We start from the raw sequence: 13813 nt of genomic DNA, 5'->3' as shown, positions 1-13813 counted from the left end.
ACAATTTATTATAAAATTATAAAAATATTATAGTATAATTTTTTTAAAAAGCATTAAAAAGCTTAGGGCAGCTGAAGTTTCAACATCAGGATTTCAATTTCAATTAATATGACCATATAAATCTATATTAGAAGCCGAACAGGCTTGTTTTAAAATAAAGTACTGCTATGATTCACCAAAGACACACAAAAAAAGGCATGATGTACATAAATTTCTCTTTATTAAATGCTTGCTCTCATATATCTCTCAAAGAGAAAGACATTAGGCCTAATTCTAGCCCATATGTCATGATCAGTTCATGGAGACTTTTACACGGTCTTTCACTAATGACAATAAAACTGATCTACTCGAGATTGAGGAGAAATTTCCCAGTCAATCATTAATCCAACCTGGGTCCAATTCATTAATAAGTCATGAATTATCATCACTATGCATCGGTGTGTATTATTCATAAATATGTGTGTTTCAGTCCAAGCTGCAGTAAAAGTCCTTCTCTCTGCGGTGCTGCTGCACTGGCATGTCCCTCCTGATGTCCCGTAGCGTCTGCAGGTCGATCTGAGCCAGCGTTACGCCCACATCTGCCCCCCCGCAGTCCCCGATCACCCCCCCCCACGGGTCCACCGCGAGAGCGTGTCCGTAAGACGCCCGCCGCGAGTGATGAGATCCGACCTGAGCCGCCGCCAACACGAAACACTGCGTCTCGATCGCCCTCGCCCGCAGAAGCACCTGAGAGAACAGCGGGTTAGTGCATCTACTGACGACAACTGCACTAGGAGAATACACTTTGATTCACAAGCTTGCAATTCTGATCTTAATTTTATATATATATATATATATATATATATTTATATAAGATCAGGCGCTACGAGTAATGTTTGGTTAAAGGGGTGGTATTCATTTTTTAAAGCATGTTAAAATTGTCCCTTTTTGAGGGTGAGCAAAAACTTTGTGTGTGTCCCTTTAAATGCAAATGAGCTGCTGCTCCCGACAGAGGGCGGAGCTTCAAGAGCAGGTGTGTGTGTGTGTGTGTGTGTGAGGGCGGAGCTTCAAGAGTGTGTGTGTGTTTGTGTGTGCGTGTGAGTGAAGCTGTGTGTGTGTATGTTAACTATCTTCAAGTCTTTGATTAGCATATTCTGTCATGATAATCTATAAATCGCTTGTGTTGGAACTGTTGTAAGATGCCTACAGAGTGACATGCCATTACATATGGGTGGTGATGGCGCAGTGGATAAGACACATGCCTTTGGTGTGAGAGACCTGGGTTCGAATCCACTGTGAGAGACCAATGTGTCCCTGAGCAAGACACTTAACCCCTAGTTGCTCCAGAGGCGTGCGACCTCTGACATATATAGCAATTGTAAGTCGCTTTGGATAAAAGCGTCAGCTAAATATGTAAATGTAAATGCATATTGCTTTCCTGTAGCTCAAAGAGTAGAGTTTTGGGGCTTGCAACGCCAAGGTAATGGGTTCGATTCCCAGGGAAAGCAAGAACTGTTAAGAATGTAAATGTGTACCTTGAAATGCAGTGTAAGTCACTTTGGATAAAAGCATCTGCCATATGCATAAATGCATTTGTGTTACAGTATGTATTGCAATAAATGTGAAAAGACGGATGTGACAGCTTGAGCAGACTCACAAATGTGCTGTACAACAACAACACTTCCTCTCTCATGGACTCGCCCCCTTTGTTGTGTGTTCCCAGAGGCGGGATTTATGTAAATTTTAGGGTTAGTGATGTCACAAACCCAGGAGGGAGCTTGCGTAGTCCTTAAACTAAACTAAAGTTAGAAAAGTGAAATCTTTATCAACCACCCCTTTAAGTTTTGATCATGCATCAACTGAAAACTGATTACAAGGATTTAAAGGTGCATTGTGTAATATTTAGGAGGATCTGTTGAAAGAAATGCAATATCATACACATAACTATGTTTTCAGTGGTGTATAAAGACCTTATGAACCGTTATGTTTTTATTAACAGAATGAAACATTAATGTCTACACAGACCATTGAAATGCACCAACATGTTTCTACAGAAGCCCTTAACGGAGAAACGCGTTTCGTCACTATGTTGCTCTTCGTGCAAAGAAGCAAGCTAAAGTCAGCGAATAAAACACTGACACAATGATGAAAAAGTAACAATAATATTTGCAATAACATATCGTTTAACTGAATAATTAAGTAAACCTAGCTAATTTCTTAATTGATCTTTGTAAAGAAACCTCACTGCTGAACTGGCTCCTCTCTGCTGTCTCAGACGATGACATAATTTCCTGTCGACCACCGTAACTTCTGTTGGTTGCAATTCGCAACCTCACCACTAGATGCCGCTAAAAATCACACACTGCACCTTTAAGAAATGATATCAAAATGAGATGCAATTAAATTCGAGAAGTCAATATTTTCGAATTAAACAGCTGTAACGTCAGACTGAACACCTCCCAGTGCGCGGCTCCGGTGGCCACAGTGAAGGCTGATGGGAACGTCAGGATCTCGGCTCCGCGTCTCTGCAGCGCTGACGACAGTTCAGGGAAACGCAGGTCGTAGCAGACGCCCAGACCAACCTGCCGAATATCAGCACAACGTATTGTTTACATGAACGCTAAACACATGATCGGGTTGATGTGCGTGTTTATATGTCACAAGCTTCAAATTGGATTTTTTTTTGTTTCCTGCTGTTTGTGCATAATAACCATTCTCCTACATTGGTTCTTTATTTGTTTTAAACAGCAGACTTTAATATTTATCCATTTCTGGTCGCAATTTGGAGTAAATGAGCACATGAACCATTGTGTCGTGCTGCCTATATTTATAACACTGTAAAAATGCCCAAAACCAGTCGTCTGTGGATGATCCGAAACAAGCACCGGTGGGACGTTGTCCTGCTCCACTTCACAGACGCTGAGTGAGGGAAAGGAGAATTATAGAATAACGGCGGGACACTCATTTATATGACACTTTATTCAACAGGAAGAACAGCTCGTTCAGGGCATCATTACGCTATTTCTACGCCAGTGCTCATGCACAGTGCTTTCAGTTTCGGTTTTCAATCCGTTCATGTTTTTACATGTTCTCTCGATCGGATTAGAAAAGGAATAAAACGCCCCTTTCAATCCAATTGAAATTTCATTGTGATCGAGCTCAGTCAGATCGATTAACGCTTTTCAGTCCGATTGAGCCGTCAACCCGTCAACCCGCAATACAAAAATGCAACAATATGTTTTGTGTATAGTTCGACCCAAAATGAAAATTACTGTCTGAGAAAACATTCACGTTTTCAGAGTTTTCAGTGTCAGTACTACATTACACTACTATATATATAATGTTAAATATAATGTATTATAATGCAATATGGGAATATTTGTAGGTCCTGATAATGCCGAATGTCTGATGTTATCAGTAAAAACACATTATTTTAAATATATCTAGTCAATGAGAGCGCAAGCATATTTATCTAAAATAAATCTGTTTTCAGGTTCAGAATCATGAATATTTTTATTCTGGTGTCACTATTGTCCGGTGCGTTGGGTTACCAGCACCAAGCCTATTCATTTACACATCCAATGTATTTACCAAATTTAGCATTTTAATCAACAGTAAATATTTTTGTTACCCTTTTCCCATGCGTCTTGAAGTATCGCAATAATATCTTATCGTGAGTTCAGCATCGTGATATGTATCGAATCATGAAATGAGGGTATCGTTACACTTCTGCATTGGGTTACCAGCACCAACTCCTATTCATTTACACATCCAATGTATCCCAGACAGCAACATAGTGTTGGCCCAGATCCGGCACACATCTGGTATCCACACAGCCCGGATGTGGGCCGGATCTGGGCCAACACTATGTTGCTGTCTGGGATTTACCACATTTAGCATTTTAATCAACAGTAAATATTTTTGTTACCCTTTTCCCATGCGTCTTGGAGTATCGCAATAATATCTTATCGTGAGTTCAGTATCGTGATATGTATCGAATCATGACATGAGGGTATCGTTACACCCCTACTAACGTATTATTTGGTTGCATGTAAACGAATCTAATGAGCATGAGACTCAAGCCTGTGAGCTGTTCCTGCAGTTGTACCTTCCCGATGGGCGTCTGGACCGGTGGGAGCAGTCGAGGTCCCGCCACTGTGAAAGCGCTCTCTTTAAGAGACACACCTTTACTGGTCAACTCAACGTCAAACAAATGAGCCTTCCTGTAGACCGACACGATCTCACCTGAGCGCAGGAAAACACACACAGATCTTATTATACAAGCTTCTACATAGTGTCATTTCATATATCTGTAACTATTAAAATACATTACATATACACGTGTGGGATGCCTTATAATGGTGATAAATTCATTTTATGCTTTGCATACTTGGCCAATTCAGATTTATACTACCACTTCAAGGTGCATTGTGTAATATTTAGGAGGATCAGTTGACAGAAATGCAATATCATATACATAACTATGTTTTCCGTGGTGTATAAAGACCTTACTTAACATCACTATGTTGTTCTTCGAGCAAAGAAGCTAGCTAAAGTCAGCGAATAAAACACTGACACAATGATGACCAAGTAACAATAATATTCACAATAACATTGTTTTACTGAATAATAGGTAAACATAATTTCTTAATTTATCTTTTGTAAAAAAAATAAAAAATAACTTTTCCTGTCGGCCACCGTAACTTCTGCTGGTTGCAATTCACAACCTCACCACTAGATGTCGCTAAACATTACACACTGCACGTTTAAGTTATTGCACAAAAAATTACATTTATTATAATGAAAATTAAGCCTATATTAGGGCCGCTCAATATTATTTTGTATTGACATTTTTTTCAAGACAATTAACCATATTTACACACCTATATTTTGTTTTTAAATAATTTGATCTTGCCATGAAAACAACCACTAATGATGAAGTGGAAATAAAAAAATAATTAAATGAATAAAAAAATCATTACTGTGAATCAGAAAATTAATAAAATATATTTAAATTATCATTTAAATATAAATGGTAGTACATTTTTGTATTTAAAGATAATTATTCAAAAATTATTAAAAGAACTCAACAACAGTATATATTCCAGTATTTAGCAAAATAACAAATATAATACCTTTATGTACCAGAGTAATTAATCTTTTCCTGTAAATTAACTATTCTTAAAAACCTAAATTATTGCATTTTGTTGAAAACATGAAAACAGGCACTGATGCTCAAAAAAAAAATTAATACTATTATATTTGAACTAGTATTCAAATATCATATCAGTAATGTTTTGTTTTTAAACATTATTGTAGTATTCTCTACTTTTAATGTATAAGAATCAATGTATAACAGTTCTTTTATAAACACTAAAATATTAAATATGTTAGTTTCTTATTGTTTAATAATTAATAAATATAATAATTATTAATATTAAAAAATATGTATTACAGTAACGAATCATTAATAATCTGAGATTTACAAAAAAAAAAGTCAGAGTGCAAAGATTGTAATGACCGTAAAATAGGCTTAATTTTCCATTTTTGGGGACAAATATATTAACTAGGACACACTGTCGTTGGATTCACCCAAAGTACCACATTGTAAGACGAAGTACCTTTTCCGTTAATGATAACGTGGCTGTTATAAATGCGGCGGTCTGTTTTCCAGTCATGTCCTCTCTCATGAAATCCACCCAGAGACAGCCACAAGTCCAGCTTCCTTAACCACAGACAAGCATCTCATCAACAACGACTTCTGGATCATATTTGTTAGTCATTTGTTAGTTAGTGGGCCTTTAACTAACCTGGCCAGGTGTGTGTAGCGGGTTATGATGTCACCGTCCAGACTCTCTGAGAGCGCCAGCGTCTCCTCGCGGCTCGAGCCGATGTAGTCGAAGCCCTCCGGCAGGAACACCATACTAGCCCCGCCCTGTTTGGCCTGCTCAACCAATCGCGTGCAAGCACTGAAGTTGGCCTCTTTGTCAGGGGTGGCAGTCATCTGACAAACTGCTGCCACAGGAAGTGATGACGACATCCTGACAAAACAATAATTTAATACGTTTAATATCATTAAAATGTGCTGCGTTATGAGAATGAACCTCATTGGTTCTTTGTGAAGCTCAAACGTGATGCGTAACACGAGAATGAACCTCATTGGTTCTTTGTGAAGCTCAAACGTGCTGCGTAACACGAGAATGAACCTCATTGGTTCTTTGTGAAACTCAAACGTGATGCGTAACACGAGAATGAACCTCATTGGTTCTTTGTGAAGCTCAAACGTGCTGCGTAACACGAGAATGAACCTCATTGTTTCTTGCTGAACCTCAAACGTGATGCGTAATGAGAATGAACCTCATTGGTTCTTTGTGAAGCTCAAACGTGATGCGTAACACGAGAATGAACCTCATTGGTTCTCGTTGAAGCTCAAACGTGATGCGTAACACGAGAATGAACCTCATTGGTTCTTGCTGAAGCTCAAACGTGATGCGTAACACGAGAATGAACCTCACTGGTTCTTGCTGAAGCTCAAACGTGATGCGTAACACGAGAATGAACCTCACTGGTTCTTGCTGAAGCTCAAACGTGATGCGTAACACGAGAATGAACCTCATTGGTTCTTGCTGAAGCTTAAACGTGCTGCGTAACACGAGAATGAACCTCATTGGTTCTTGCTGAAGCTCAAACGTGACGCGTAACACGAGAATGAACCTCATTGGTTCTTGCTGAAGTTCAAACGTGATGCGTAACACGAGAATGAACCTCATTGGTTCTTGCTGAAGCTCAAACGTGATGCGTAACATGAGAATGAACCTTATTGGTTCTTTGTGAAGCTCAAACGTGCTGCGTATCACGAGAATGAACCTCATTGGTTCTCGCTGAAACTCAAACGTGATGCGTAACACGAGAATGAACCTCACTGGTTCTTGCTGAAGCTCAAACGTGATGCGTAACACGAGAATGAACCTCATTGGTTCTTGCTGAAGCTTAAACGTGCTGCGTAACACGAGAATGAACCTCATTGGTTCTTGCTGAAGCTCAAACGTGACGCGTAACACGAGAATGAACCTCATTGGTTCTTGCTGAAGTTCAAACGTGATGCGTAACACGAGAATGAACCTCATTGGTTCTTGCTGAAGCTCAAACGTGATGCGTAACATGAGAATGAACCTTATTGGTTCTTTGTGAAGCTCAAACGTGCTGCTTAACACGAGAATGAACCTCATTGGTTCTTGCTGAAGCTCAAACGTGATGCGTAACACGAGAATGAACCTCATTGGTTCTTGCTGAAGCTCAAACGTGATGCGTAACACGAGAATGAACCTCATTGGTTCTTGCTGAAGCTCAAACGTGATGCGTAACACGAGAATGAACCTCATTGGTTCTTGCTGAAGCTCAAACGTGATGCGTAACACGAGAATGAACCTCATTGGTTCTTGCTGAACCTCAAACGTGATGCGTAACACGAGAATGAACTTCATTGGTTCTTGCTGAAGCTCAAACGTGATGCGTAACACGAGAATGAACCTCATTGGTTCTTGCTGAAGCTCAAACATGATGCGTAACACGAGAATGAACCTCATTGGTTCTTGCTGAACCTCAAACGTGATGCGTAACACGAGAATGAACTTCATTGGTTCTTGCTGAAGTTCAAACGTGATGCGTAACACGTGAATGAACCTCATTGGTTCTTGCTGAAGCTCAAACGTGATGCGTAACACGAGAATGAATCTCATTGGTTCTTGCTGAACCTCAAACGTGATGCGTAACACGAGAATGAACTTCATTGGTTCTTGCTGAAGCTCAAACGTGATGCGTAACACGAGAATGAACCTCATTGGTTCATGCTGAAGCTCAAACGTGATGCGTAACACGAGAATGAACCTCATTGGTTCTTTGTGAAGTTCAAACGTGATGCGTAATGAGAATTAATCTCATTGGTTCATGCTTGAGCTTCCGGGTTACCACAACTGATGTGTGAGTTGATGAAGGTTTATGAATAAAAGCCTAAATTCAATCTCTTCATCATATAAAGTGATCGTGTCTCTTCAGATAATTTGGACTTAACCACTCAATTTATATGTATTAGTTTTACGATCTCAAAGTATCAGTTGCGTAGAGTCAATGCAGGGACGGAAAGCTCTCAGATTTCATCAAAAAGATCTTAATTTGTGTCCCGAAGATGAACGAAAGTCTCACGGGTTTGGAACAGCATGATGGTCAGTAAATAATGACAGAATTTTAATTTTTGGGTGAACTAACCCTTTACCAAATACATTATTGCCAATAATCGTTAGACTCAATATCCAATTGCGCCTTCATGTGGAAACTAACATTACTGCGGTCCATTTTTTTTGCGATTACAACAAATGATACAAAAACATATCTATGTAACTGTTGTGTATTTGGTCAAGGCTGTTTAGTTAACTACATTTCCCATAATGCACAATGTTACGTGGGTTTCCGGAAATGTTCTGGTGTTACGTCTGTGATGCTTAAGTAAGTAAACAGAGCAGTTACACGAAGTTTGTGTGTGTGTGTGTGTGTGTGTGTGTGTGTGTGTGTGTGTGTGTGTGTGTGTGTGTGTGTGTGTGTGTGTGTGTGTGTGTGTGTGTGAGAGAGAGAGAGAGAGAGAGATCCTTGCCTGCATGAGCTGTTGTATCCTCCCAAAGATACAACAGTAACATCAAAACGTCATGCACATTTAAAGAACAATAAAGTGGATGTGACTTTAAATGCAAGACATTGAGAAGAGATGTGACACAAAACAGCATGTTGAAACACTCACCTGACCTGCCCTCGCACAGTCAAGCGAGCAGCCGCAAGAGAAGCTGAACACAGTCGCATCGGCAGCGTGTGAAACTCACTGGCTCTCTGTTGATCACAGCTTGCACTTTAAGCCCGTTTCATCCACTGCCCAGCCAATGACTAACTGTACAGCTGACATATTAACACCGCACGACCTAATGTGAATTAAAGAACAACCCTGTCATTTGCAATATATTATACTTATGTTTGGGTAAACTGCGTGTCTTAATCCAAAAATAATACACGATTAGAAGGACAGAAGTGTCGTGTGGGCTTCACGGTCAGGATGTTGCTTCTGATTGGACGGTTACGATGGGTCAAAATAGTAATTTTCATATTTCAATTACTTAACGTGTAATTATCAGTATCACAAACATGATTTGTTTTTCAGTATCATTATTCAGGTGTATTAAAGATAATTACATAATAATAATAAGATAATTACATTTCTCAGCACGAAGGACCAATCAGATCGCTGCAAGATGATATCTGATTGATATCTATTTATTATTTATCTATTAATTTTAAAACGAGATTTCCAATATATACATAATAGAAACCTACAAATTTAAAAGATTGTATTTCTTCTCATATAAACGTCTTCTGAAGGTTTGATTGAGGTCCAAAATTAGCCCCTCTTGTGAAAGGACAACATTATACTTCAAAAGAAACCGGTATCAGAAACGAGTAAAAATATCTGGTTGGTATTTTGTGTACGTTTTTTTAAACACCTTTAATTTTATATTCGTAGCCATTTCAGGCAGGAATGTTCTCGGGCAGCCGCTCATGTGACCGTTAGGGGTCCTGACTCGTGTGGTGCAGTTCATCATGGCGGCGAACAGTAGCAACAGCACGAGCGGTAAAAGCGTTGGAAAGCAGTCCTCTCCTTCTGCCGAGCAGGTAATGGCGAATTGGGTTTATTACAGTAACACATGAACATATTATCCTCGCTGCTAGCGAGTAACGCGGCGGGACAAAACCAGAAACTCCTGTAAACAACAAACCTGAAATCGTCCGACGCCCCTCATTTGTAATGGATGAGTTCAGGTTTAGTCGCGTGTATTTGGGATGTCCTGTGTATTGTGGTCGGTACAGACTGAGACTCAATGCAAATATCAGATGAGCTGCACGAGAGATGAAAGAGACTGTAAATTCATGAACCATCAAATCTGTGTAGTTCACGTTAGGCTGAATGTCTCCACCCATTAGAAACTAGTACTTGCCCTCCTGGCTCTTTAAGGAAGGTGCATCGTGTGTCACTATTCCTGTCGTGGGACAGAAGAAACTACTGGAGTGACAGTGATCGAGCCATTTAGGCACACTGCTTCACAATGTCCTAGCTTATTAATATTATCCATGATTGATATGTGTGTGTTGTGTGAATCAGGTGGTGGCGACCTTCCAGAGGATGAGGCAGGAGCAGCGCAGTATGGCCTCTAAAGCTGCAGAGTTTGAGATGGAGATCAATGAACACAGGTGCGTTTAATAAGTCGCTTTTAATAAAAATATGTCTTGCATGCACTGATTTCTGCTCTGCCCGAATTATGCATTGGCTTTAAGTCCATATTGCATCTAATCATAATTGACATTGGACCCCTTTCACTTACTCGAATGACGCGTTTCCATTAGAGCTGCACGATTCTGGCTAAATTGAGAATCACGATTTTATTGTTTCAAATAGAGATCACTAATCGCAGACAACTAAACAAAATAACATGCCGTTTACTAGAGGTTCTGACAAAATGGTAATTGCTGCAGTCGATTTAAAATGTTTAATTCAAACAAATAATTGTTTTAAAAATCAGGTTGAGTGAATGATTCAATGACTCAATCATGAATATTACTGGATGAATCAGTATTTATTTGAACAAATCTCTTGAATGACTGATTCGATGACAAACATTTTTAACAGTCACTTGTCGCCACCTACTGGTGAAATCGATACAATCTTTATTCGAAACGTCAAGTTACTTTAAAAAGGTGATTTGCTCCATTTTGATCTCTACCGTAGACGACTGTGTTTATATACTTCATGTACTTCTGTGATATGAATATTTATAACACAAATAATGATGCTGTGTGGTTGAAAAGACTGTTTGTGAAGCTGTTTAATGTTCGCTGTGTTTACATTATTAAATGTTTAATAAACACAGGTGAATCGCTGTTGTTTAGGAATAAGATCGCATGGGTGTTTGGATCGTGATCGCCATCTTTTATCGATTATTCATACAGCTCTTGTTTCCATAGTTATTAACCATGTAAATCTAGCATTTAATAAACATGTACATTTATAACACGTTACATTGTGTTATATTACTATTAAATTACAGAAAACTAGCCTAAGATTCTGATTATAAAAACAAGTCTCACTACGTCCCAAGCATACAATAACATTATAAATGGTCATATAGCGGCCGATATATCGTGCATCCCTACATTTTTAGAAATTATGCGCATCTTGGCATTACCATCCATTGTTGTTCTTTTTATGCGATATCTCAAAATGCACATAAAAATACATAGCTGATGATTTTCCAAAAATGTGAAACCTCATGTTTAAAGCACTGATACTTAAAGGCAGTGTAAGACACATGTGGTTGTAACGCTCATCACTTCCTCTTCACAGCCTCGTCATTGACACACTAAAGGAAGTAGATCCCTCACGGAAGTGCTTTCGTTTAGTCGGCGGTGTGCTCGTGGAGAGGACCGTCAAAGAAGTTCTGCCAGCGTTGGAAAACAATAAAGAACAGGTATGAATCTGCGGCTCGTCCACACTGACACGTTTTCATTTGAAAACGCATCTTTTTCTCCTCGTTTTAGCCTTCCGTCCACACCGACTGCGTTTTAATTAATGAAGACTAAGCTTTTTTAAAACGCTCTCCAAAGTGCATAAATTTGAAAATGCTGTTTTCGTGTTGTAGTGTGGACTGTGAAAACGTAGGTTTTTAAAAACGGTGATGTAAGTTTAGTCGTGACGCATATGTGACCCATAGTAACATTCATGTTTATACCGGTGTTGTGCCTGTATGTACAGTTGCTAAATCGTTACTTTGCACACTCTTCATATCACAGTCTTGCAAAGATGACAGAAAATGTTCTCACTTTTGCTGTCCTGCGGCAAAACATGAGAGCAGTCGTGTTTTACACCGAACACATAATGGTGATCGAGTGCGACCTGGACGCATCAGTGAATGGTAAGATATTTTGCTAAATACAATGATCCGGGTCAGAAGAATTGCGCGATAACGTCTGTATCATCTCAGTGAGGTTTTACGCATACGCAATAAGGTGAATTTAACGTTTTCCAAAAGTTTCTCATCCACACTGTAACGCCTGAAAACGCTAGTGTGGACCGAGAGCGTTTTCAAATGTGTCCGGATCAATGTAGACGTACCCACAAATGTCTGCTTGTCCTCACAGTTTCTGTCTGTCCGATCAGATCTCGAAGATCGTGGAGACGCTGAACACACAGATGCAGTCTAAAGGACGGGAGCTGACGGAATACCGCGAGCGCTACAATATCCGATTAGTGGGAGAAGACGAGAAACAGGGCAAAGCGGACGCCAGTCAAGCCAAAGACAGCGAAGGAGGAGGAGGGTCTAAAGGGGGCGCCGGAGTGCTCGTCTCGTAGGGCGTCGCTGCTTTCAATGCCGCTTGGAAAACGTTGGCGCTTTAATATTGGCGGAGAGACTGAGTTGGCATGTTTCCATTTAGTCTTACAGATGCCAGTCGTAACACACGAAAGAGAGTGAAAGTCACATTTTGTACATTCATTATATTAGAACATAAAACACTCATTTCAGCAAGTCATTTCAGTGTCATTTCTTTGTTTTCACTGAGTGTAGAAACTTTTCCCGGCATTCGCTTTTAAGTTCCATTTATGGCAAATAAATATTCAACAAAACTAGACTAAACATCCATTGATGTGTCATGATTAAATGGACTGCATAAATTCACCAAACTCAAAAACGGTTAGACTTTCACTGCTCTAGGACTGAAGTAATAACTAGTGTTTGCTGAGTGTGACGACCAGCGACTGTCTCGTACCGTGGATCTGTGACTGTCGACCGCAGATCTACTCCATCGTTTATCATGTCACGTCTGAGGACGAAGCCTTATGTTTGTTTTGTTTTTGTGGTTGTTTTGGTTATTGAATTAAAAATGCACAGTTGAGCAAGATCTTTTCACAGTGTTGCGTGTTCTGTTCGTCACTAAGCTCACACACTTGTTGGTGCAAAATACATAAAAAGGGTGTGTGTGTGTGGCTGTTCACCATCAGTTATTAACTTGTGTGAAATAAAAAGATTATAATGATCAAATATTCATTTTTTTTATTTTCAAGTATGATTGTATTATTACATTAGTAATGTATTTTTTATAGCGTTAGCAATTGAATAAACTAATAAAATTGACTGGATTTATAAAAAAAAAAATGCGAATAAAATGTGGAATATTACAATTAAAAAGAAGTTTGAGTCCACTTAAACGCTAAAAAAAATCAGTACAATATATGTGTTTGTTTTTTATGAGATGAAATGTTTATATATTTTGACTAAATCGTGCAGCCCCATACTGTAAATAAATGATTTCTCAGGAGGAGGTACTTTAAGAAAATATTTGAGGTCGATTACACTACTGACACTAGATACTTTTGGCTGTGAAATTTTGCAAATGTGACCACATATTTAGACATTTTAAATGTAAAAAAATTATATGCAAAATATATGTAATTGTATTTTTGTTTAATGCACACATTTAAAATGGGGTTGAGTTTAAGTATATTTTAACAAACTGGCCTCACGAATTGACTGGAAAAACGGTCATTGGGTTTTTAAAATAAATATGCGATTTCCATGTAATATTTTAAAATACAGAAAGATTACCATATTTATATACCATGTTAAGTGCATGAAACAATGTATATTATAGAGAAATCGCCCACAGGAGGCGGGTTTATGTAGCAGTTTAGCCAATTGCTGTGAACATGTTGATGACATGACATAAAAATTAGCCAATCAGCGTC

At 39.0% G+C, this 13813-nt stretch overlaps 2 protein-coding genes across 2 annotated transcripts; one reads left to right on the top strand and one right to left on the bottom strand.

Moving 5' to 3' along the window:
- Positions 1-198: 198 nt before the first annotated feature.
- nit1 (nitrilase 1) lies at positions 199-9580 on the bottom strand. The gene is made up of 6 exons (XM_077227493.1): positions 8771-9580; positions 5790-6020; positions 5601-5704; positions 4088-4224; positions 2436-2561; positions 199-726 (listed from the first exon to the last, which is right to left on the bottom strand). Exons 1-6 carry the CDS (start codon positions 8827-8829, stop codon positions 466-468), a joined length of 918 nt encoding a protein of 305 aa, XP_077083608.1. The 5' UTR covers positions 8830-9580; the 3' UTR covers positions 199-465.
- On the top strand, positions 9554-12969 carry pfdn2 (prefoldin subunit 2). The gene is made up of 4 exons (XM_077227494.1): positions 9554-9690; positions 10178-10266; positions 11417-11540; positions 12230-12969. Exons 1-4 carry the CDS (start codon positions 9619-9621, stop codon positions 12419-12421), a joined length of 477 nt encoding a protein of 158 aa, XP_077083609.1. The 5' UTR covers positions 9554-9618; the 3' UTR covers positions 12422-12969.
- Positions 12970-13813: the final 844 nt, after the last annotated feature.

Source organism: Siphateles boraxobius, unplaced genomic scaffold (assembly GCF_051911475.1).
Source record: "Siphateles boraxobius isolate OS27281-9 unplaced genomic scaffold, OSU_SipBor_1 130, whole genome shotgun sequence".
NCBI lineage: Eukaryota > Metazoa > Chordata > Actinopteri > Cypriniformes > Leuciscidae > Siphateles > Siphateles boraxobius.
This window is presented reverse-complemented; position numbering and strand designations above follow the sequence as displayed.

What these genes read in the sequence shown, in the direction of transcription:
- pfdn2 (XM_077227494.1), top strand. Translation starts at nt 9,619, where the DNA reads ATGGCGGCGAACAGTAGCAACAGCACGAGCGGTAAAAGCGTTGGAAAG. An exon ending in ATGGAGATCAATGAACACAG is followed by an intron (nt 10,267 to 11,416) that starts GTGCGTTTAATA and finishes TCCTCTTCACAG; the next exon opens with CCTCGTCATTGACACACTAA. An exon ending in TGGAAAACAATAAAGAACAG is followed by an intron (nt 11,541 to 12,229) that starts GTATGAATCTGC and finishes CTGTCCGATCAG; the next exon opens with ATCTCGAAGATCGTGGAGAC.
- nit1 (XM_077227493.1), bottom strand. Translation starts at nt 8,829, where the DNA reads ATGCGACTGTGTTCAGCTTCTCTTGCGGCTGCTCGCTTGACTGTGCGA. An exon ending in CGCTACACACACCTGGCCAG is followed by an intron (nt 5,705 to 5,789) that starts GTTAGTTAAAGG and finishes TCTGTGGTTAAG; the next exon opens with GAAGCTGGACTTGTGGCTGT. An exon ending in CCGGAGCCGCGCACTGGGAG is followed by an intron (nt 727 to 2,435) that starts GTGTTCAGTCTG and finishes CTGTTCTCTCAG; the next exon opens with GTGCTTCTGCGGGCGAGGGC.